The 20,979-nt window shown below is 39.7% G+C and overlaps 1 protein-coding gene across 1 annotated transcript in view; it reads left to right on the top strand.

The window, feature by feature from the left end:
- Nucleotides 1-9,534, top strand: part of LOC149278448 (papilin-like) — a 71,242-nt gene extending 61,708 nt beyond the window's left edge. The window contains exons 27-31 of the mRNA XM_089501919.1: nt 724-855; nt 2,247-2,374; nt 3,890-3,998; nt 7,142-7,317; nt 9,359-9,534. Of these exons, the coding sequence (XP_089358045.1) occupies nt 724-855; nt 2,247-2,374; nt 3,890-3,998; nt 7,142-7,317; nt 9,359-9,534 (721 nt within the window). The remainder of the gene's footprint in view (nt 1-723; nt 856-2,246; nt 2,375-3,889; nt 3,999-7,141; nt 7,318-9,358) is intronic.
- Nucleotides 9,535-20,979: the final 11,445 nt, after the last annotated feature.

Genomic DNA, 20,979 nt, shown 5'->3' with positions numbered 1-20,979 from the left:
ATCACTGGTACAGTTGATATAGTTACGTATCTCAAATTTATCACCTGTGACAGAGGACACAAATTGTTTTTGCAGATAGCCTGACCACAGCTATACATGCCCGCAGTACTAAGCCAGGTACCAGTGTTTTCTTCAATTGAGGTAGCTGGCTCTGTACGAGCATATTGCCCAGGGTGCGTGGTCGCTTAGAAATGTATGTAATACCTTGTTTGAGCATTATGGCATAAGTCTCATAAATTTTCAGAATAGATAGATTTTTTTTTTTTTAAATATTTCCAATTTGGTTGAACTGTACACTGTGGGTAGTGGTGAAGGAAGTACTCATCAATTCACCACTCTTCCTGGTGTCTCCACATCTGTCAGTAAGAAGGTGCTCTCTCTGTTTTGCATTGGCATTAGCACAGGCCCTATATATATACTTGGCTCTATAGCCCCTAGCGCTGAACCTGTGTTTCAGTTCAGTGGCCGGCTTATCAAATGACTCCTGAGTGGAACAATTCCTTTTCAGTCTTATAAATTGTCCAGTAGGGACACTGCATATAACATGTCGTGGGTGACAACTACAGGCATGCAGCACAGTGTTTCCAGCAATCTTCTCTTTACCCCTGACGCATTAACCAGTGGTTTGTTATTGGTTGCATTAGTAACATTTTGGAATTCAGTTTTTTCTTAAACAAAATGGAAATATATTTGTAAAGACATATTGCCCTTGCCTCTCTCTAGGATACCTACCCAAAATGTTGTGTCAATGGAAGCAAATCTTGGCCACCGTGCAAGACTTTCTTGTGTTCTGGACATCCCTCCCGGTACTCCTGTTGAATGGCAGAAGGATGGGAAGCCACTGTTTTCTCCCCGGTAAGGGTCACTGTGAGATTTAAATGCTCACATTTTACAAATGAAGTAATTTTTTTCAGTAACTAAAGTTTCATACTAACACACAGCAGTATTGTAAGTAATAAATACAGGTTCAAACATAGGCATTACAATAATTTGGGGTTAATGCTTTGTGGGATGGGTAATTTTTATGCTGTATGCTGCAGTAGCTCAACATATCAAACAGCAACTTCAGTGGCATAAAACTTGGTAAAATGATATATCACTCAGACACAAAACTTTAAGTTAAACCTTTGCACAAGTGTTTGGACCCTAGTTTATACTGGCATCTATTCACTAAATTGCTTTGTGGGTGAAGAATTTAAGCTCAGGTATGCACTATGAAGATATTCTGATGCATGGGCCAAGTTGGCCATCAATTAATGAAAAAGACCACTTCGTTATCCAATTGATATACTCTTACTGGGTCTATGAGGGATAGGATAATTGATCTATAGGTTAAAAAAGGCACATAACCACAGTATTGCTTATGATCTCAGACATAACAAAATATGGTACTGGACATTTGAAGAATTAAGTAACTTAACAAGTGTTCACTTTAGAGGTGATAGTAGATACAGCAATTAGCTATAAAGGGAAGAACACATATTTCTCAATTTGAGCTTAAAATACAGGGCTGTGTACAGCAATGATGGCTAGCAATTCACAAAAAAAATGTGTTTATCTATAGACCAGGAGGCTTCTATTTGTTGTTAGTTATGTGCCTTTCTGTGTTTCACACTGAGCTGATTCTGGATTATGGAGGTGCAATTAAATCCTTTTCTACATTGAATGTTCAGCTTGGCGATAAACAATGGTGTATTCTGGCCTAGGCTCAGGGCGACAGATCCGGATCATCTGATGCAAAACAGGGAGTCTATCTCCTTGGGTGATCGAGTTCCCTCTAGCACCATTGATCAGCAGGCCAGTTAAAAGGGAGATAAGTGTTCTGCCCAGCCAGCCTGCTGACACTTTAGAAGTCTATTCTGAATTGTCACAGCCTCCATGGTTTACTACCTACCAAAGCTGGGCATCCTTAAAGGGTGGAGTGCCAGGATATGATGTTGTTTCCCTGCTTGTAACAAAAATGATGGGAGTTTCTCTTTAAGAAATAGTTAATCTAGTTATTGCAATTGTCCCAATATCCCTCTAGAGAAACACCAGTATAATGTTCACACCGATAGGTTTTGTCATTGGGCATTCAAACAAGTAACCATGATGACACTGGTTGTGGTACAATTATTAACTTATTATTATTTTGTATTAATTTTATTTAAAATAACAATGACAAGTGTTCATTATTGACACTGTGAGGGGCCTCATGAATGTGGTATGATCAGGGGCCAACATTTTTTCATTGTATTCTATTTCAGGCACAGGAAGCAGGCTGATGGCTCTCTTGCTGTTAGCCGGGTAAACTCCGATGACGCTGGGCTGTATACATGCACTGTTACAAATGGAAATGGACAGGAAACCAAGCAGATCCAACTGAACATAAAAGGTCAGTAACTGACTCTGCTTATGGATAGATAAGCAATGTTTTAGACTCTTTGGAAAAGCTAGCCAAAATTGATTAACAAGGCTGGTTATGTTTTTTAATGCAGTAAAAAGTGAATTAGGTGCTTAGATTTAAGCAACCCTTTTCAATTAATGTTACAAATATGTGCAAAATATTGGTGTATTGGTGAATACTTGTATTGGGACATCTGACCATTACACCAACGTAACTGGCATAACTACAGGGGTCGCAGCAGTTGCTTCCTTTCTCCTCGTACCAGTTAAAAATTGTTTAGAATGGGCCCTTCCCGGCACAAGCAGAAAGGAGCGTGTTGGGGTTACGTTACCTCACGTGGCAAAACCGAGCCAGAAAGAAAGCTGCAGGAGCGGTGAGAGGTAAGCGGGGCGAGAGGTGGGATAGATATGTGTGTGTATATATATATTTATGTATGTATGGATGTGTACATATGTGTGTGAGAGCATGGTTGTGTACTGATGTGTGTTTTTGTATTCATGTGTGTGTGTGTGTGAGAGCATGAATGTGTGAGAGCATGGATGTGTAAGTGTGGTGAGATGGAGTGTATGTTAGTGAGTATGAGTAAGTGTGTGTAGTTTGTGTGTATGTATCTTGTATGTTGGAAGGGGTGTAAAGGGCAATGAAAGCACAGACCAGTTGTGTGGGGGCAATGATGGCATAGACCAGCACCAGGGCCCCCATGGCTTCAAGTTAGGCCCCTTAACCAACATTATTATTAGAAGTGTTCCCACTTTTGCACCTATAACAGCTTTCAACTCTTCTAGGAAGTCTTTCCGAAAGATTTTGGAGTTTCTACGGAAATTATTGCCCATTCATCCAGTAGAGCATTTGTGAGATCGGGCAATCTCCATTCCACTTCATCTCATTTGTGTTTGATAAGTTTGGTGTGAAAGAACCTGACTAGCCTGCCAGAGCCCTGAACATAACCCTATCTCATGCCTTTCGGATAAACTGGAACGGAGATTGTGAGCCAGGCCTTCTCATCCGACATCGGTGTCTGGCCTCACAAATGCTCTACTGGATGAATTGGCAGACCAACTTCACATTAATAGCTATGTGTTTAGAATGCTGTTGATGTAATGGGCAGGTGTCCCAATACTTTTGTCCATATAATGTATATATGTGTGTGTAAAACTGGATTTGTGTCCTTTATTACTGTTGTGAAACCAATTTTACACTATTGTTGCTATTTCCTTTTTTTTCTACAGGTACACTGTAACTTAAGTTGAGTCCTGTTGTGAGCATATTTAAATATACATTTTCTAAAATGTGTTTATTTTTGCGCAGAGACTTTTTGGTTATGCTTTTTACTAATAGGAAACCAGTGAGAAATTGGATTTATTTATACATTGAAATTACCAAATTTATATTTTTAAACTCGTTTAAAAGACTGGTATCATTGACAAAAAAAAAAAAATAATATGAAAAGTCTTCCAATTCACATACGCTGCTAGGGAAGTAACACATTATTTCTGTATATAGGGGAGCTGAAAATCACCAATCCACCCACCAGTGTCACTGTATCAGAGGGAGAAGAAGCAACTCTATGGTGTATCGTAAAGGGAGACAATGTGAATGTTCAGTGGTCCAGGTAAAATCTCCATTATTCTTATGCACAGGAGTAATAATTGTAAACATACCTTAATGATATATAATGAATAGACTCAGCAGTGAGAACTTTACAGTAGACACTTTCTAGTAGACATGTGCAAATAGGCCAAAAACGATTAAAAAAAAATTTGGTTTGTTTTTGGCTCATTCATTTTCAGACAACAAATTCCATTTCCTGTCAATTCGGAAAAAAATTGTGTGCAATTAATTGTCCAATGCCCACATTTTCTTTCATTCTTTCGCTCATGCTCTGAATGTCTCCCTACCCTCTCTGTCGTACTTCTGTGTCTCGCAGCTCCATTTCCTTGTCTTGCATCTTCTTGTTCTGCATCTTATCTTCTCTCTCCATTTTTCTGTCTTCGTCTGCATCTCCGCGGACATAACCTTTCACCAAACTTTCGCCAAAAACCTGCACATTTTGGACAAAACTTCTGAGCTTTTTGCTTCATTTTTGTCAGTTTTTTTGGGGGGGGGTCCTCATTTTTATAGATTTGTATGAATTAAATTGAAAATCATCAAATTTAGATACCATTTTACCAGAAGCTTTCAACACATTTAGTGATTTCCATGTTGAGATATCCTGTATGCAGGGGTTATTCTAGTCTCAATATACAATGGTTTAGCATTGGGTCAGGAAAGGTTCCATTGTATTTAACAAGCTGTTTGTTTTTTTTGTAGTAAATCTTTCTTTATTTATAGCAGGAAAATAATAATAAAAAAAAAATACATATCATAAACACATAAACAAACAAATATTACATCAGTACCTTCCCATACAATTATTTGTATATACCTTATAATAAATATGTCTGTAGTAATCTCTCCATATTATTATAAATAATAAAAACAGAATTTACTCGTCGGTAACTGAGTAATACAAACAAAAACACAAATAAATTATTTAAGCTGCTGCTTGGGCTGTGGGGACAGGTGTTCACATCCTTAAGTATATATATTAAAAAACAAAAAAATAATGAATTATCTAAAAGGCGCATTAAGTTAATTACTCTAGAGCGTTCTCTAGTTTTTCTAACCAAGAATCCCCTAAGACAGATTTCTTTATAGAATAGAAATAAGATTTATATAATTGTCTTTCCATTTTTATCTGGAATTTCAATTGCATGATAACCGAATTCCAACAAATAGGAGTATCTTGTTTCCATAGCAGAGCTATCGTTATTTTTACGGCAATGAAATAATGGATAATTGCTTTTTCTTTCATACTACAGTTTGGCCATCCTAAATGAAATAGAGCAGGTGCAGGAGATCTGTTAATGATCTTTGATGTTAAAGGATAAACAAGATCAAATATCTTAGACCATATTTTTTTGACTCCCTGACAATTCCACCATATATGGAGAAAACTCCCCTTTTCCAGTCTATAACGCCAACACATATCAGAACAATTAGGGTACATCTTATGTAACCTCGTTGGAACCAAATACCACCTATTCAAGATTTTGAATTGAATTTCTGCCAAAGATAAGGAAAGTAACGTCGAATAAAGATTTTTGCCAGTTAGCAAGATCGATCTCTATATTTAATTCTTTCTCAAATAGCCATAGTCGGTAGTTTTCTCGCTACTAAAACGGAGACAGAATTAATAATCTCGACTTTTAGATAACTGTCCACAGAATTGCCTAAAAAGATTCTTTGAGTGCGTATCAGTGTCTCCTGATTGCCTTTTATTATCTCTTTTAATAAAAAGTTTTTAATCCTCAGATATTTAAAAATATCAGAACTATTCAAATTATATTCTTGTATTAATTGTGGAAACATTTTAGGACCTGCTGTAGTCATAAGTCGATCTAGAGACTCTATACCTTTATCCTTCCAATCATCCATGTTTATATTTGGAATGAAGTATTCTGCTGACTTAAGTTTAGAGAAAGTCGGGACTCCTTTATGAAGATTTAAAGATCTCTTAATAGTTTCCCAAATCGGGAGTATTTGACCCAATATCATGTTTTGTTTTCTTATCCTTGAGATGTTTTCTGGAGTTAAAGGGTACCAAATAATAGCCAACTCCTTAACACCACTAACCTCTGATTCCATATCATACCATCCTTCATTGATAGATTCCTCTAATTGTAATCTGTAGATGTGTACTGTCATATTTGCAAGAAATATATTTTTAATAATGGGAAGGCCCAAACCACCGCATTAAGGTTTTCGAGCCAATATGGTGGACTTCAATCTTGGTTTCTTTGCCTTCCAAACAAAGCACTCAAAACTCCTTTGAACTAAGCTTAACCATGATTCAGGCACATTTACCGGCAGCATTGAGAACAAGTATGACCACTTCGGAACTATATACGAGTTTAAGATATTGATTCTACCCCACCAAGAGAATTCTTGGTAACCAAAAGTTAGTTTGCTACAAGAGACGAGTATACCTAAAGTACATGGGAAGGAAAAAAGACCTGTGGCACAGTGAAAGAGGGGACAGAAGAATCTGGGAGAATGACGGGGGCACCACGGGAGTGGCTCGCACAGGGTGCTTGAACACCTAAGGCCAGCCCTGTATATCACCTACTTCAGCTGGCAACTTTTCATGACATGCTGTGGAGATGCAGCGTGATTTTCGTGGCTCTTTTTCACGATTCATCTTAAGTCATTGGCCATGTGCACTTTGCCTGCGCGGGAAAGTTAGTCAGGGGTAGACAGTAAGCCTAAGTAGAGCACTATATTAATGAAGCACAACATGCATTTTTTTTAGATTGATATTCTTAGTTAATCAAAAAATAGACATCTCTTCAATCAGATCATATAATATTTAAATCAATGTCTTTGCTTCAAAGAGATAGGTAGATATTATAGAGTTAAAAATAACTAAAGTAAAAAGTAAACTAATGAAAAAGTAGAAAGACTTGGTTGTATATTTCTCAGATTGTTGTAAATAAAGAAATCAGAACTTTCTTAATCTGTAAATGTTTTGCAAATATATATAAAAATGTATATACTGTATGTGTGTATGTATCTGTAAATATATATACATATGAATTCACATACATACAAATGCACATATACTCATAAGCGTGTGTATATGCATACATATACAAACATAAAAATAACATTTTTGCGCCTCCCTATGATTGCCATCTCTTACTCTTCTCTGTTTAGGAATGGCCTCCCCATCCGATCAGATGGCCATCATACAACCGTTTCAAGAGATGGCAGCTTGATCATTAGAAATACCAGGTCTACTGATGAGGGCTCTTACACGTGCAGTGCATACAGTGGCACACACTCTGTCAGTGCCAGTGCAGACATCAAAGTGAACAGGAGCAAACCCGCAGGTATGTTGCTGCAACATGATATTTACAACAGTCCATGTATTCATACTGATTGTATGACAATCAAACAACTATTAGGGAGTCTCTCAACGGTTGCATTGCAGTTGTTAAATGTTACGTTGCATTAATGCGATGCTCCATACTGGTCCCTGCAACACATACAGTATCTCACAAAAGTGAGTACACTCCTCACATTTTTGTAAATATATATTTTCATGCGACAACACTGAAGAAATTACACTCTGCTACAATGTAAAGTAGTGAGTGTGCAGCCTGTATAACAGTGTCAATTTGCTGTCCCCTCAAAATAACTCAACACACAGCCATTAATGTCTAAACCTTGGCAACAAAAGTGAGTACACCCCAATTGGACTCAATTAGCCGTTTCCCCTCCCCGGTGTCATGTGACTCATTGCCTACAGTCAAGCATGGTGGTGGGAGTGTCATGGTCTGGGCCTGCATGAGTGCCGCCGGCACTGGGGAGCTCAAGTTCATTGAGGGAACCATGAATGCCAACATGTACTGTGACATACTGAAGCAGAACATGATCCCCTCCCTTTGGAGACTGGGCCGCAGGGCAGTATTCCAACATGATAACAACCCCAAACACACCTCCAAGATGACTACTGCCTTGCTAAGGAAGCTGAGGGTAAAGGTGATGGACTGGCCAAGCATGTCTCCAGACCTTAACCCTATTGAGCCTCTGTGGGGCATCCTCAAACGGAAGGTGGGGGGAGTGCAATGTCTTCATGAAGGAGTGGAAGAGGACTCCAGTGGCAACCAGTAAAGCTCTGGTGAACTCCATGCCCAAGAGGGTTAAGGCAGTGCTGGAAAATAATGGTGGCCACATAAAATATTGACACTTTGGGCCCAATTTGGACATTTCCACTGGGTGTATTCACTTTTGTTCCCACATTTTAGACATTAATGGCTGTGTGTTATTTTGATGGGAAAACCAAATATACAGGCTATACACTCACTACTTTACATTATAGCAGAGTGTCATTTCTCCGGTATTGTCACATGAAAAGATATAATAAAATATTTACAAATATGTGGGGGGTGTACTCACTTTTGTGACATACTGTATCTGTCTAAGACACACATGTAGTTTTAACTGAAGTTGTATGATATACCGTATTTGCTCGATTATAAGATGACCCTCCAGCATGTTAATATTAATCTAGGAAAAAAAAAAAAGGATTAAAAGCCTGAATATAAGACTAACCTATAGGAAAAAGTTTTACTAGTACATATTAATTCACATGTAAACTATTTTTCATATATAATAAAAACTATGATTGAGAAAAATTATTGTTTTGTTTTTATTTCCTTTTATTTGCCATCCTGCCCCCTCAGTTATGCACATCTGCCCCCAGGTTTGCTGTTCTGCCCCCCCCCGATATGCCTTATACCCCCTATATGCCTTATACCTCCCTGATATGCCTTTTAATCCCCTATATGCCACTCTGCCTGCAGAAATGCCTTTTAACCCCCTATATGCCACTCTGCCTATAGAAATGCCTTTTAACCCCCTATATGCCACTCTGCCCCCGACTTACCAATGCTTCCCCAGACATGTTCCCCGTACTTTAGACTCCCTGGTGTCTAGTGGGGGCAGCCGGTGGACGTCTGCGTGCTGTGTGTAGACAACCTCTGCTGCCCGTTAGTTCCGCCAGGGCTTCTATGTCACGCCGGTGCTTCGTCATAGAAGCCCCGGTGGAAGTGTCAGCAGCAGCAGAGGTTGGCTGCGTGCATCGTGCAGACAATCCCTGGCTGCCAGAGAGAAGGATCCAGGTTCCCTGCAGCGCTGCTGGGGATCTGTATCTCAGTCTTGTAGACAGACCTATATTTGAGGTCTGATTATAAGACAACCTCGAATATAAGACGAGGGGTATTTTTCTTATAATCGAGCAAGTACGGTGTATTACAAAATGCTTTTTAATTATTAAAGATTACAAACACACCACGTTGCTTTATCTCCATCACTAATCTGATGCTTCTCACTAGCGACTGAAGACAATTTGTCTCTTTTATCTCACAGCACCTGCAGTGAAAATCACAGAAGGTGACACTGACTGCATTGACCACCCAGACCTGGCCAACTGTGACCTTATTGTCTATGCCCAGATGTGTTCCAACGAGTACTACAGCAGCTTCTGTTGTGCCAGCTGCTCTAGGCACCGAGGAGAACAGAGCCAGACACTGCGTCTGGGTTGAGAGACTGTTCAATGTTTAAATGATTTGTAGCTTTAACGTTTTTAGGCAACACTATTCATCAGAGCTTGCAGTTTAAAGGTGCTGTTCCACTTCAACAAATCATTGATTGCATTCTATGTTGTGTTAAGCAAATAAACCTTAAATGACACATTTTATTCTTTCATCTGAAGGTTTAATGATCTTAAGGAGATTTTCGTTTTTATGGCAATAACCGTTGAGTGCCTGCTTTTGTTGTACATCAAGTGTTCTTGGCAAAAAATATTAATGAGGTAAACTTTTATATGACTAAAGCATTATTTCTGGGAAGGATTTGGACAGTCAATACAACAGTGCCAGGAATGATACATTGGTGATAAATATGGAACAGCACCTTTAAATGCAGAAGGGGCAGTCTTGTTTGTTCTATTCATGTAAAAAACTGTAATTTTTGTACGAATTTGTAACATTCTCTCTAACTCCGCTACCCTGAAATGTTTCATGTGTGGTCTTTTGGATACGTGAATCTGCAATATCAGGATACTACTTTAAAATTGTTTAGTTTTTTTTTGTCCTATTTCTCAACCTGATAGGTTGTTTAGTGCAGATGAGATTCGTCTCAGAGAAATCGGTTGGCTACTTTTTTGATACTCAGGCCCCTAATTCTTCAAACATGCTTGTCAAAAGCCCCCTGATTTTGAAATTCCATATCAATAGTTCATAATATTCATGTGCAATGGGATACAGTGCCTTCTGTTTCACGTTTAGAATGTTAAACATCCAACCCACTGGTGTTTCCTAGAATATTTGAATGGTTGAATAGATGTAATTATGAGTACATGACATTTGTTTGGCAATTGTTTTGGGTTTTTTTTTTCCTCTTATTAAATGAAACTCCCCAATATTTCTACCTGCAATCAGACAACTACTTGATTTTCTGATGTTAGTTATATTATAACTGCCCGTGGCCTTAGTGTCCCTTCCAATGTGGTCTGTTACTACTGATTCCTAAGGGACAGAAAACACTTGATGTACTATTTTCAAAACAACTTTACAGAGGTATTTTAAATCTGCAACAAAATAGGTTAGAAGATGAGAAATTAGTTTATACCTTTTTTAAAAACTGAAATGATTGGTTTTATAGTTACCTACAATACACTTAACTTTGATTGATTGAACTTATACACAAGTCTCCAGTAGAGTTGAACTTTTCACCGCCATGATATTGCCATTCGCTGCCAAGAGCCAATTCATTTCTGCTTCAAGAAGGACTGAACTGACCCTTCATAATAATATCATGGAGTTAATGTTCGCTCCTTTAAAAAAAATAAAAAAAAAAAAATAAAAAAAAAAATCAATTTTTGTGAAAACATCTGTGTATGTTTCTCAGAGCTGTTTTACAGTACCCACACTGGTCAAATTTGACCATAATCTTTTGACAGTATTTAAACAACACCATGATACCTGATGTATTATTTTAGTTCGGTATCAATATATGTAAGACTATTTTAGAAACAGACCCTCAGGGTATTTGATTAAGTAAATTACAAGTAATAACATTCTCATTTTCTGTTACTATTAGATCGCTAGATGTCATTACTGATTGTTGGTTAACAGATGTCACACGGCAGCCATAGGTGTAATGGAATATTAAATATTTTTCTTTTTATGAGAAAAATAATACTATTAATACATACAAAAGCAATCCTCTGTTCAGTGGGAATCCAATAAGAGTGAAGGCTACTGTTTTAAAATTATGGATTTTACTTTTTGGTATATTTAGAATAACTTTGCACACCACTGCATGCTTCGGTCAAGTAGAAGAATCCTTTGATTTTGTAACCCAGAATCACAAGTTATAACTGAATTTATACAGTTTTTATAGATTATATGTGCGTTTGGGCTTTTGTAATTAAGGGTTTCAGGAGTTCAGAAGTCCAGTTTTAAGACTGAATCCATAGAAATCAGTTGCACTTTAGTGTTGGCGGTAAATACTTATTAAGAGTGGTGTCAATACATTTATACATAATGTGGCACTTGGGAAAAGAGTATAGAGTATGATATTAAAGAGGCTGTAATGAATATAATAGTGTACCCCATAACCAGTGAAGCACTTTCACTCTGTCAATTGCCTTTTCTTTACTCATCTGACAAAAGCCCCTTTACTTTGGCACAGCCTGATGTGTGTGGTGCCACTAACAAAACTCAGACATATGATATAAATGTCTTTTCCTAGCACTTATCTAGTGCTCTAAAATATATGTTCCCAATCAGTATATATATACATATACATATACATATACATATATACACATATACACACACACATATACATAAACAAAAACCACCATGCCATGTTCGAGATGAAAGTTATAAAATAAGGATCTTGGGTGGACACAAGGATACATCTAGATGCAGTAAGCCCTAGTGCACTGGGGCAGGTTAAAAAAAAATTAAATTGTACATTTGTGAAGCTACCGAAAATGTTGTAAATGTTTATTTTTACCAGTTTAATAAAATTAAAACTACTACTCCTTCATCTTTTCAATGGTGGAGATCTCATATCATTACCAAGGTTGGGCACTTTTACCATATGGGTTGCTCACACACACTTCAAGACTACTTACAGAAGCCCCCCTCGGAAATCTAACATTTTCTTCAAATCAGACACTTTCTCTCCCGGCAGCAACACACCTACTTACATTGACACAGATGACCCTATTTGAACACCTTTGCACGGTCCGCCATGAACTGAAGGGTACGATTTTTGAACCATACTATCATCTCATTATACACTCTCTTCCACATACGCCATCACACCAACACACCTGGGAAAATAACTTGGGAGACAAACTATCTCCGGAACAGTAGACAGAAATATATACCAATACTTTTAAGCTGACTGCAAACACACTGATTAAGGAAGGCGGATATAAGGTTATAGGCAGGTGGTATCTACATCTCTTTGGCAAAGACCTACTCTGGGTCGCGAGATGGGTGCACATTGGGTGCAGCGCTAGGGGGACCTATTTACATATGTGGTGGACGGGCCCCCATTATCACAGCGGTGTGGAAGTGGGTTTTCCAGCTTTTAAGTGAAATTCTTGAACTCCTTTAACCTCAGACCCCTCGACCGCATTGCACAATAGAAATTATACAAACCCTACAGTCTCCTCAAACATATTCATCAAATGCGCAGCCCCCTGCAAACAGTGGCGTCTCCAGCTTTCATATTTAGGGGGGGCACATGGGGGGGCCAGGGACCAAAGTAGGGGGGCCAATTATAAAACGGCACATATACACTAATATATACCGTATTGGCTCGAATATAGGCCGCACTTTTTTCCCCCACTTTAAGTCTTTAAAGTGGGGGTGCGGCCTATATTCGGGGTCTAGCGCCCGGAAGTTGTATACGCGTATTGCGTAGATGTCCCCCGCCGGCCCCGCAAGACACCCGGGAGTCTGCTCCGGTAAGTCGGGGGGGGGGGGCAGAGGTCCGCACGATGCGCTTAGACAACCTCCCGTGCCGGCACCCCCCCCCGTGGGAAGTGCTGGCAGGGGAGGCTGTCTGAGCGTATCGGGGAGTAGGATACGGGTCCCCTGCACCGCTGCGGGGGATCTGTATCCTAACCCCGCTGCCTGCCCGGCGCCCGGGACATGCAGTCGACATGCGCTAGACCCCGAATATAGGCCGCACCCCCACTTTAAAGACTTAAATATATATTAGTGTATATGTGCCGTTTTATAATCGGCCCCCCTACTTTGGTCCCTGGCCCCCCATGTGCCCCCCCTAAATATGAAAGCTGGAGACGCCACTGTTTGCAGGGGGCTGCGCATTTGATGAATACATTTGAGGAGACTGTAGGGTTTGTATAATTTCTATTGTGCAATGTGGTCGAGGGGTCTGAGGTTAAAGGAGTTCAAGAATTTCACTTAAAAGCTGGAAAACCCACTTCCACACCGCTGTGATAATGGGGGCCCGTCCACCACATATGTAAATAGGTCCCCCTTTTTTTAAAGAAAAAAAACCTTCTTTAAAAAAGCACCAAACTTTTAGGGTGCGGCCTATATACGGGGGCGGCCTATATCCGAGCCAATATGGTATATATATATATATTATATATATATATATATATATATACATACATACATACACACACGTTAGACGTGCATTTTTAACTACATAATGGTAAAGACCGTGATTGAAATATGATTTCAAAATAACAGCTAAACTGGCAGCTATTTTTCATTCTTTAATATTAGCCCCTGCTGACAATATATATAAATATTAGACCCTGCTGCCGATATATAGAAATATTAGACGCTGCTGCCAATATATATATAAATATTAGACCCTGCTGCCAATATATAAATAAATATTAGCCCCTGCTGCCATATATTATATATATATATATATATATAGTAACATAGTAACAGAGTTCATAAGGTTGAAAAAAGACCAAAGTCCATCAAGTTCAACCTATATACATATTGTGTCCCTACTGTGTTGATCCAGAGGAAGGCAAAAAACCCTTATGAAGCAGATGCCAATTGCCCCATACCAGGGGGAAAATTCCTTCCCGACTCCAAATATGGCAATCAGAATAAATCCCTGGATCAACGTTCTGTCCCTATTAATCTAATATGCATAACTTGTAATATTATTGCTTTCAAGAAACACGTCCAGGCTCCTTTTGAACTCTTTTATTGAGTTTACCATCACCACTTCCTCTGGCAGAGAGTTCCATAATCTCACCGCTCTTACTGTAAAGAACCCCCGTCTGTGCTGGTGTAGAAACCTTCTTTCCTCCAGCCGTAGAGGATGTCCCCTTGTTATAGATACAGTCCTGGGTATAAATAGGTCCTGGGAGTGATCTCTGTACTGTCCCCTTATATATTTATACATAGTTATTAAGTCCCCCCTAAGCAGTCTTTTTTCCAAACTAAATAACCCCAATTCTGATAATCTTTCTGGGTACTGTAGTCCTCCCATTCCCCTTATTACTCTGGTTGCCCGTCTTTGAACCCTCTCCAGCTCCACTATATCTTTCTTGTACACTGGTGCCCAGTACTGTACACAGTATTCCATGTGTGGTCTGACTAGTGACTTGTACAGGGGTAGAATTATTTCCTTGTCCTGGGCATCTAGGCCCCTTTTGATGCACCCCATGATTTTATTTGCCTTAGCAGCAGCTGCCTGACACTGGTCGCTACAGGTAAATTTACTGTTAACTAAAACTCCTAAGTCCTTTTCCATGTCAGTCGTCCCCAGTGTTTTCCCATTTAATACATATTCCCAGCCTGGATTTTTCTTCCCCAGGTGCATAACCTTACATTTATCTGTATACAAAAAGCCTGAGACTAGCTTAGCGCACCGACATTTTTTCTTTACATTTATCTGTGTTGAACCTCATCTGCCACATCCCAGCCCAAGCCTCCAACCTATGCAGATCCATTTGTAATCGTGCGCTGTCCTCTATTGTGTTAACCACGTTACAGAGCTTAGTATCGTCTGCAAAGATTGATACTTTACTATGCAATCCCTCTACAAGGTCATTAATAAATATATTAAAAAGAATAGGACCCAAAACTGACCCCTCTGGTACCCCACTGCTGCCAATATATTTTATAGTGAAAAAATTGGACCCTACCTAAGCATTTCCTTGGACCCTGCTCAACGCTTCCTTGCATGCAATCACTCCCTCCTCTACCATACCAAAAAAACAATTTGCCACACTGACTGCAGATCAGAGGAAGACCGTGAGAGTCAGTCCTGCACCGTGACATTGAGAGGTCCTCTCCCCTATAATCATCCCCAGAGTCCCTTTGTCCCCTCATTCACTAAAACCATACCGCTCTTTTACTTACACCCTGTAGTTCAGGTATAGATCAAATAAACAACACATGGAAACGGCACATGCAACTGAATGAGAAAAAAAAAAAACAACTTGTATTTGCAGGTATACATAAATAATGTATGGAAACATAGCATTGCAGGTATAAACCAACAGAACACACAAACCCAGCATTGCAGGTATAAACCAACTGGAAATCACATGTACACTCAGCACTGAAGGTATAGATCAAATAAACAACACATGGAAACGGCACTCCAGGTATTGATCAACTGAATAAGACATACAAATCCTATATTTGCAGGTAAACATAATTAATGTATGGAAATATAGCCGATACAGATCAACAGAATAACACAAAAACCCAGCTTTGCAGGTATATATCAATTGGAAATTACATATAAACTCTGCATTAAAGGTATAGATAAACCCCCCTAAATTACAGGCATAGATCACTGGTCACACACCCCAAAGCCAACCCTGGCGTCCACATTGCCCACATAGAACCTGACCAGCACCCAAATTACACGTACATAGGACGTGCCATCTTTGTCACCAAACAGCCCAGCATGAGTCAACATTGTCCCCAAACAGCTGAACATACGCCATGTTTGTCCCATAAACACACTATCTGTGGCATCTTTGTCCCCATTGCCTAAACACCCTGCTTACACAATCTTTGCTTTTTTGACAAATCAATAATACACCTATGATTCACAAACACTTTTACAGTCACTCACTAATTCACACAATCATTTATTCTTTCACACAAATCATTTACACATTCATTAATTCATTCTCTCTCTCATTCTGACTATTTCAATATTCTTGCCACCCTCCTTTCTCCCTATCTACCCCCTCTCCATCCTATCTCTCCCTCCCAATCTATCATATCTCTCCCCTCTCCCTCCCAATCTATCCTATCTACCTCTTCTCACTCTCTAACCCCCTCCTAACTTTCTACCCTCTCCCCCCTTCGAAGTTCACTTACCTTGGGCTTGTAGAAGTCCAGCGGTGCGATCGCGAAGTCCCTGTCTCCCTGGTTCTGCCGCAGTGTGCGCGGCTTCACTGTTGAGCGCCGGATATGACATCATATACCGGCGCTCAACTTGAAATGCCGGCACTGCGACCAAGGCCTCGCGGAGAAGAGTGAGAGGCGCCGAACGGTTTCTGAAAACGTATTCCTCAGCGACCGTTCGGCGCCTCTCTCTCTCTTCCACGTATTACAAAAAAAAAAAAAAAAAAAGCGTTTCAATTGGGGGGGCACAGCATGATGTAGGGGGGGCCATGGCCCCCTCTGCCCCCCCCCCTGCCGACGCCACTGCCTGCAAATGCACTGCAAGAAATTGGAAGACTTCTGCTCCCACATGAAAGTGTGGACCCCCTGAATGACCTCCAGATACACAGATCAAGCCTCTGAGCCAGCTGGCCTGTTGTGAGGTAACTTGCTGACTGTTTGCGTGTAAACCACAGGCTAATGTGTGACCTGTTTTTTGGGGGATTGTCCGAGGGGGGTTCTGGTAGGCAAGGGGGGGTAAGAGATGACAGGAAACATAACATATTGCAAAGATTTACAACATTTGTACTCTTAGCTATGCAGAGTCTCTAGACAACACTCAACGCCATTCCTGTCTGTTACATGCTACTTCATATGAATGTTCAACCATTCTGTTTTATTTTAATTCACTGCTGTTACAATGTAGTGCTACATGTTAAGCAGCTCGGCTGTATTGTCGATTGATAACTGTTACATTTGACTCTGACTTACATCGACATCATCCTGCTCCTGTTCCCGTTTACCCCTGCTAAGCCAAGAGAGGCTAGAGGCAGTGACTTGGAGGGGGGAAGGGACTAGGAAGATGAACTAGGATATATTTACGAAGATGAATAGGAATTTGTTTATTTGGTATTCGGTTTGCACAACAAAAACGCAACACTTACATTCAATTTCATGTTTTCTGTAACGCACAAGTCTAGTTTCTAGTCCCCCCCCCCTTTGCAGCTATAAAAGTCCACTCTACTGGAAAGGTTTTCCACAAGATTTTGGTGTGTTTATATAGGAATTGTTGCCCATTCATCCACTAGAGCATTTGTGAGATCAGGCAATATCCGTTCCAGTTCAATTTAGGGTTTTCATGCATTGTTTATTTGATATATACCTTCAGTGCTGAGTTTGCATGTGATTTGTGTGTTATTTAGTTGCACTATCCCACAACGCTGGGTTTCCATGTGTTATTTAATTCATCATTGCAAATACAAGTTTTTCATGCCCTCTTATGTTGATCTATACCTTCAATGTTGTGTCTCATTGTGTTTATTTGATCTATACCTGAATTACATGGGCAGACTTCAGCTGGAAAAACACACACACACACATATATATATATATAGCCCCACACTAATAAATAGTGAAATATTTAAACGGTGTCAATAATATTTACCAGCCATATATAGAGGAAGTAAATGGGTTTAAGTAACAAATGAATGAAAAACCACCAACAATAAGGTAAAGCAGCTAGTCTTGATAGCAATAGATTCTCCACAAGATAAGGAAAACCTATAAAAAGCATAAAGAAAACTCAAGCAGACAGCGCTATAGTAAATATAAAAGTTATCGTTTTAATAAATACAAATACAGTATATAAATCCATAATGATATACAGACAATATACCGAGTATCAAAAACGTAAATCAATAAACGCAAATGTAAATATATATTCAAATAATGGATCCCAGAAATATTCTACCTGCCCCACCAGTGGTTAATAGAGTAACAGGAGAAAATAAATAAAAACAATATAACAATAAGAATAAAAGTAATGCTCACCACTGAGTAAGCTGTGTCTGGACTGGAGTCAAGCCATCAGGCAGTTTCAAATCAGTGGTCATGCCCTCAGATGCTTTTTGTTTAGATTAGAAAAAGGTGCATAAGAACTGCAAACGTGACAATCTCCCCGGGGCATCAACATCCGCCATACACTGTAGGGTGGCGGACCTCTGTTTTAAAAGAGCATTCAGCGACACCAAACACCTACCGTATATTCTGGCGTATAAGACGACTTTTTAACCCCAGAAAATCTTCTTAAAAGTCGGGGGTCGTCTTATACGCCGGGTACTAACCGACTACTTACCCAGCTGGAGAGTCCCACGAAGCCACAAATCTCTAGGGGAGGGGCGAGTGGAGAAGCCGCCTCCCCTGGGCCGGTCTTCAGGGCCACGCCAAGGTAGGTGCATGATCGTGATCTCCCCAACTAGCCCTGATGAGCAGGGCTTGTTGGGGAGATCGCGACCTCCCTCTAACTAGCCCGACATTAGGGAGCTCGAGGTCTGGCACTTCAGACCTCGGCTTCCCTGCTCCCTAATCACTACGCGCCGGCTATTGATGCCGAGCGCGGTGATGACGTCATGTCTGGGCGCTCAGCATCAATTGCCGGCGCATAGTGATGAGGGAGCAGTAAACAGAGGTCTGACATGAGGTCTGACCTCGCGCTCCCACGACTGGATGGAAGAAGAGTAAGGTGAAAGATGGGGAGAAAGGGGTGTGAGTACAGTGTATGTATGTTGGTGTGAGATGGTCAGTGTGTTTGTAAGCTGGTGTATATATATATATATATATATATATATATATATATATATATATATATATATACACACACACACATGTATATATCTATATATCTCTACACATACTAACATACGCCTATCAATACATACACATTTATACACTGCCCTCACCACACACCCCTGCCTTTACACACACACGTATATACATATATGTGTGTGTGTGTGTATGTATATGTCTGTATAACATCCAGCCAATCACCGGTAAGGTACATCGCTTGCCGTGATTGGCTGGTTGTTGTATGCTGGGTAGAGGGGTAGTCTTATACGGCGAGTATAGTCCAAACTCTATATTTGAACTGGAAAAGTTGGGGGTCGTCTTATACGCCGGAATATACGGTACCCTAGGACACGGTGTGACCGCTACAGAGAACGGTCACAACTGCCACTGCGAGTGATTCTGCCACTTGCAAGATGGCGGCGCCCTTTAAAAAAGAAAATCAAGTTGGAAAGAATCCTCAGGAGAGTCTCTTCAGACCCTCCTGAGAATCTGGCTCCACTTGCAGGTTGAATACAGGTACTGCATTGAACAGGCAAGTCAATGGAGCCCAGCTTTCTAATCACAATGTAAAATATTAAAAAAAGGTGGTAGAATTCCATGCATAAAAGGGTTAAAATAGCAGCATTTGAAATACCTTGGGGTGTCTAATTTTGTAGAAAAATATATGGTTTGATGGGGAAAATTCAAGTAGCTGGCTTCAAAGATGTTCCAGAGAGGAGATAGACTTCTAGCATTTGGTCATTCTGCCTCTGTGTTGAAAACCTGAATTACGCATGTCCCAAAAGTAGCCTTTGAAAGGACCTGTATATTTATAACTAAATTACAATTTGTGAGAATTTTTTATTTCTTTTCTTTTTTTTTTTTTTTAAACAAGTTACTTTTACAAAGTTTGTTAAAGTGTGGTTGTATAATTAGTGCATGGAAAGGGTTAAAATACCAGCATTTGAAATACCCTGGGGTGTCTAGTTTTAAAAAAAAAAATATGGTTTGATGGGGATTAATTGAATTAACCGGCTTCAAAGATGTTCCAAAGAGGAGATGGAGGCAGAATAACCAGATTTGAAAAAAAAGAGGATTGGAAATCATAAAACGCTATTTGTACTTATTGCCCTATAACTTACAAAAACAGCAAAAAAACATGAACATTGGGTATTTCTAAACTCAGGACTAATAGTAGAATCTATTTAGCTAATTTTTTTTTCTTTTTTTCACTTTTTGTAGGCGAGTAAAAGATTTTTCAAATAAAAGTAATAAAAGGCGTTTATTTTCAAAATTTCACCTTGTTTAACAAGGTTAAACAAATTAAAGGTAAATATCCGCTCATGCCCAGCAAATGACATTTTAACACTTCTGCATATATTACAAAATTCGACCATTGGACCAATATATTTACACTGCACATATCTAACAACCCCCCCCCCTCTATTAATCCTTACAATATGGTGTATTTTTACTGTGGAAATTTAAAGATATAGCACCCTAAATATCAGCCCAGTACTTAGTAAATGCCATTTTTCAACATTCTACATTGAGTTGAAAAACGAAATCCCAATTGGGGCAATATATTTACATTGCAGATCTATCACATACACCCCCCTCTATTATATCTTAGAATATAGGGTCATGGTGAAGAGCAAAGATTAATAATATTAAGACAGACAACCGACTGTACAAGCCTGGAGGTTACAACCACAGACCATGCGACAACAACATGACTTAACATCGAATCATCATCACTCCAGGAACTCACATGAACATGTTGCCGCATGCACCAACCAGGAGCCGTAAACCACACTAGCCCGTGGAGTACACACAGTGGCCCCTTCATTCCCATGGGAAAAGGCCCATCAGAATTCCCAACAACCACGGTCTCCATACCTCAGATGAGAAACCGCAGCAAGTTCACCCACATACCATGAATAAACCAGCCATAATAACCTGACAGGAACCTCAATTCTCCTCCACACCAAACAAGTAGAGAAACCAAAGGGA

This window comes from Sceloporus occidentalis, unplaced genomic scaffold (assembly GCF_023333645.1).
Source record: "Sceloporus occidentalis isolate IW3139 unplaced genomic scaffold, rSceOcc1.0.p SCAF_188, whole genome shotgun sequence".
In the NCBI taxonomy this organism is placed as follows: Eukaryota; Metazoa; Chordata; class Lepidosauria; order Squamata; family Phrynosomatidae; genus Sceloporus; species Sceloporus occidentalis.
The sequence above is the reverse complement of the archived record's forward strand: the minus strand, read 5'-3'. Positions and strand labels throughout refer to the sequence as shown.